General features: G+C 36.6%; 1 protein-coding gene across 1 annotated transcript; it reads right to left on the bottom strand.

Moving 5' to 3' along the window:
* LOC121043822 (olfactory receptor 10AG1-like) lies at positions 1-942 on the bottom strand. Its single transcript, XM_040495823.1, has one exon. The coding sequence runs from the start codon at positions 931-933 to the stop codon at positions 1-3; it is 933 nt and encodes a 310-aa protein (XP_040351757.1). The 5' UTR covers positions 934-942.
* Positions 943-4,902: the final 3,960 nt, after the last annotated feature.

Here is a 4,902-nt window from a genome sequence, read left to right as displayed (position 1 = left end):
TTAAGGTAACAATTTTCTCAAGGCCATCATGGCATCCTTATTTCTCAGAGTGTATATCATAGGATTAAACATTGGGGTGACAATGGTATAGAAAAGAGAGAGAAACTTGTCTGCTCTGGAAGAATGTTTAGACTTGGGCCGTAAATATGTGATGATTGCAGATCCAAAGAACATCACAACAACTGTGATATGAGACGAGCAGGTGGAGAAAGCTTTGGTTCGTCCTGTTGCTGATGGCAACCTGAGAATGGTGGAGATGATTTTGATGTAGGATCCAAGTATCAACAGAAAGGGGATCGTAACAAACAGCACAGCGACTGTAAAGACTAACATCTCATTCAGGAATGTGTCCCCACAGGCCAACTTGAGTAGTGGAGGGATGTCACAGAAAAAGTGATTGATTTGGTTAGACCCACAAAATGGCAGAGAGAAAATTTGGTATGTCTGTCCTGTCTCCACTGGAACTCCAGTGATCCAGCAGGCCACTACCATCTGGACACAGACCTTGTGGTTCATAACTAAAGGATAGTGCAGAGGGTTACAAATGGCCACGTAGCGGTCATAGGCCATCACTGTCAGAAGGAGGCACTCTATGTTTCCAAGCGTAAGGACAAAACTCATTTGTGTTGCACAGGCAAAGAAAGAAATATTTCTTTTCTGAGTCCAAAGGTTTGTGAGCATTCTTGGAAGAGTGACAGATACAAAACAGATTTCCAAGAAGGAAAAATTACTAAGGAAAAAATACATGGGCGTCTGAAGAGCCTGGTCAACCCTGACTATGAGAACAATGATGCCATTTCCCATCAGAATTATCACATAGACAAGGAAAAATATTACAAAAAGAAACATTTGAAGACTGGGAATATCAGAAAATCCCAAAAGAACAAATTCCGTCACTGAAGTGAGATTTACTTCTGCTGTTTTTTTCTCCATCTGTGAAAATAGTGAAATTAGTTATTTATCTTTTGAGGGCTGTTTTCTAATTTTATGGACAAAAGGAACTTAGGGGAAATTAGTACATAAAATTTCTATTGTTTACTAATTTCCAGCTTTTCATATCCTGGGCATAAAGAACACAACTAATGGAGAAATTCAAAATATATCAACATAGTTAATATGTAATACAAGGTTAGAATTTGACTGAAAATGATGTGTTGTAGAATTGTTAATTTTCAATTTTTGTATGTTTGTGTCCAGAGAAAATTAATCCATTTTATCCTTTATATGTTGACAAACAGAATCCTGAGACAGAAACCTTTACATCACTTTTTCCTTGTGGTATGTTACCACCAAATTTTGAGATATATTTTTTTGTTACTTCTCAATTCTTCCAGGAAGCCTTTTTTTTTTTTTTTTTTTTTTTTTTTTTTTTTTTTTTTTTTTTTTTTTTGTGAGAGAGAGAGAGAGAGAGAGAGAGAGAGAGAGAGCATGAGCAGGGCATGAGCAGGGAGGGACCAAGGGAAAGAGAAAGAGAATCTTAAGTGGGCTCCATGCCCCAACGTGGAGACCCAGGCAGGGCTCTATCTCAAGACTGTGAGATCATGACCAGAGGCAAAGTCAAGAGTAAGTCGCTTAACTAACTGAGCCACTTAGATGCCCCCATGTGGCTTTTTATAAGTACAAGCTTGCCTTCCATTCCATACCTCACAGCTGTAGCTCTTACTGTTTGTCTATGTACTTTATTTGAAACCATTCTGGTTTCATTTATTTATCAATATAAAATAAACAACATGGTCATCAGATGTTATAATGCAAGATCTTTTCTTTATCTTGTCCAAACATGTAGTAGATATTTGATAAATGCTTTCTGAACTATTCCTTATTAATAATGGCAATATTGAAGGAATTACATGGATAATTTGATTTCTGAAACTCTGCCTAGCAAATTTATCCTCAAATGACTTGCTCACTGCCATTGGTCACTTTCATTGAAAAATTCTCATTTTAATAACATATCGGAACTGAAAAACAAAAATCGTAATAGAACACTATAGATTATTATAAAATATCATTGTGAGACAGTTTCCAGAAACATCAAAGGCAGAGAATATATATTTTAGCTAGCAAGTGAGCAAGTACATTGTGATCATGAGGAATTAATGAGACCTACAGAGACTCAATTATCTATTCATGTATTGAGATATAGGTGGACAATATAGAAATTTAAACAAAAAAAAGGCAATTATACCATTACATAATGTCTGGAAAAACAAAAGACAAAAATGATTTTGACTAAGTTATCATTGTGTTGATCAAGTGCTTGCAATAAGATTTTCCATTTAGTCTAAAATAATCTTCTTGAATTGAGTGTTGATTTCTTCATGGTATATTATAGATGGAGGTACTTAGGATCAAAGATTTGCATGAATAAACTATAAAAAAAAAGTTCTATTTGGGTCCTAAGATTCATAAGCATTCGGGGAAGGTAATAGATAACACTGTATAGCAGATTTCCAAGAAGGAAAAACTGCCAAGCAAATATAATGCTACATGGGAGTTGAGATCAGGGTCCAATTCTGTCAGAACTAAGGTGACATTGCCCATCAGCATAATGATGTAGACAACCAAGTACAATCCAAATAGAAACCACTGGAGATGGGGATAGCTGCAAAATCCAAGAGAACACATTCCATTAATTTGGTTAGATTTTTTGTCTGGGCATTTTTCCTGGTGTTTCACCTGTGGAAGGAGAAATCTAGCCTGTGCTTTTTACTGTACCTGCCTTGACATTGCTTGTTCTTTAGACTGGCTCAAAATGTCCAGATGGGCTTTCATGATCATTGCCGTTGTTATCAATTTAAGGCTTATCACTGTCAAACTCCCTTGAAATTTGCTTCAGGGCCATTCCATGATACTTTCTGAACACAGCCCAGGATAAAAAAATTATACCCCACTCAGCACAGGCTCTGGAACATTGACTACACTGAGGACAGACCTATTACTTTGACATTTGGTTTTCTACTTAACTGCACTTCTTCACAACCCTATTGTACATTCCACGAATTCTCCATGCAGTAGCACTTTATCTTAAAGCGTCTTTTCACATATATTTTCAGCTACCTTTTTCAGGTTTTCACTCCTCTGTCCTTATTTGCTGATTTTGAGCATAAATGTCCCTATTATTCAGTCCAAATCACTAAATGGTTTTTAAAGATATGTTAGAATTGTTATCGTGCCCATAAGAATATCCTGTAGAAGTTTACTACGTGGAAAACGTGAGAGGATTTTATTCAGAAAAATTAACTTGAGAACATTGATTCAGATTAACAAAACAAAACAAAACTCTAAAGCAGGTTGACCCTGGGAAATCGGGACAACCAAGAGTGTGTTCATTACCTGTAGTATGCAAGGTGTGTGGGCACAGAGAGAAAAGATGTTGGCTGTCTGTCTAGTTTTACCCTCAACTCTCTTTGTTGTTCCTCCAAAACATACTCTTCAATCACTCTTTTTAAACTCACCATTCTTTAACGATAAGGCTATCAAATCTCAGAAAAGGTAGATAGTTGACCAATTGCACAAAGGTTTGTGATTGCAAGCTAGCAATTTTTTTTATGTCTGAATGCTATTTTCATGAAACTTTTTAAAGTTTATTTACTTATTTGAGAGCAGGAGAGAGAGAGAGAGAGAGAGAGAGAGAGAGAGAGAGAGAATCCCAAGCAGGATCCATGCTTTCAGTGCAGAGCCTGACATGGCGCTTCATCTCAGGGACTGAGATCTTGACCAGTGCACAAATCAAGAGTCAGATGCTTAACCAACTGAGCCACCCAGGTGCCCTCCATGACTTATTATCTGTGTGATATTAAACAAGTATTTAAACTTTCTAATTTTTGCTGCTTCATTTTTAAAGAAATGAATGGGACAATATTGATAACGTTATTACCTATCAACTCACACTGATCACTTATTAACTAGGATTAAATGATTACAATTATGATTATATTTTGTTCTTTGTACTCTCCAGGGTTATAGTGCATTGCCTAGCAAAATGATATGTAATAGCGTTATTGTGTCCCTTTGTTGGTGGTCACGTTTGTCCATTCTTCTCTTTCATTGGAGCCAGGACTAGTGAAGAGAAGGAGGCTCTAGAGAGTGAATTTAAGAGGGGATCCATCATACTCAGGTATGACCCTGAGCTTGTATAGATATATCTCATGTGAGTGTCTCCTTGGGTATCATACCCCCGTGTCTGTTGGCTCACCTCGAGTCCCACCCAGCCTGTTCTCATGTCTCCATCCTAATGGGACTGGACATTACCTACCAAATTTAGCATCAGGGCAATGATGTAGGTAAGGAGTACAGTCCTCCGCAGATGGAAGGGATTGAATCATGGCCGCACCACAGTTACTTGTGTGACCTCAGGCCAGTTACTCAGTTCTCTCAGCTAAAAGTGAGGCAGTTGCTTTCCCAATGCTTCAGGTTATGCGAATCAAATTATTTCATATATGTAAAAACTTTAAGCAGTTTTATACAAGTTTACACATTTATACATTTATACAAGTTTTGGGTATTTTTACAAGTTTACACAAGTGCTAGTGATGATTTTTATAATTAAAAACAAAGTTTTATTCTACTGAATTTTACTCCGAGTTCTGCACAACTTGAAGAAATACCTTGTGAATACCTTCTCTATTATCACACAATTATTATACAAACACGATGAGATTTTAAAGCAGTCATCAAATATTATAAAAATCCCAAACCATTCAACACTCAAGTTGTAAACGCTCCATGAATTCTCTGCCAATATATATTTTTTTGTACTATTATTTTTACCTACAGGACACATCGCTGCTCAAGACTAATGTCTCTCTTATGTAATTTGCTAAATTCCTTTCGTTTTCTTTCCTTCACTGACACTAAATTATGTGAGCAGTAAGGGCTGTAATTATTTTCTTACTTGGG

This window comes from Herpailurus yagouaroundi, unplaced genomic scaffold (genome assembly GCF_014898765.1).
Source record: "Herpailurus yagouaroundi ecotype Mexico unplaced genomic scaffold, PumYag 187, whole genome shotgun sequence".
NCBI lineage: Eukaryota > Metazoa > Chordata > Mammalia > Carnivora > Felidae > Herpailurus > Herpailurus yagouaroundi.
The sequence above is the reverse complement of the archived record's forward strand: the minus strand, read 5'-3'. Positions and strand labels throughout refer to the sequence as shown.

Coding starts and splice junctions, on each gene's coding strand:
- LOC121043822 (XM_040495823.1), bottom strand. CDS start 933: ATGGAGAAAAAAACAGCAGAAGTAAATCTCACTTCAGTGACGGAATTT.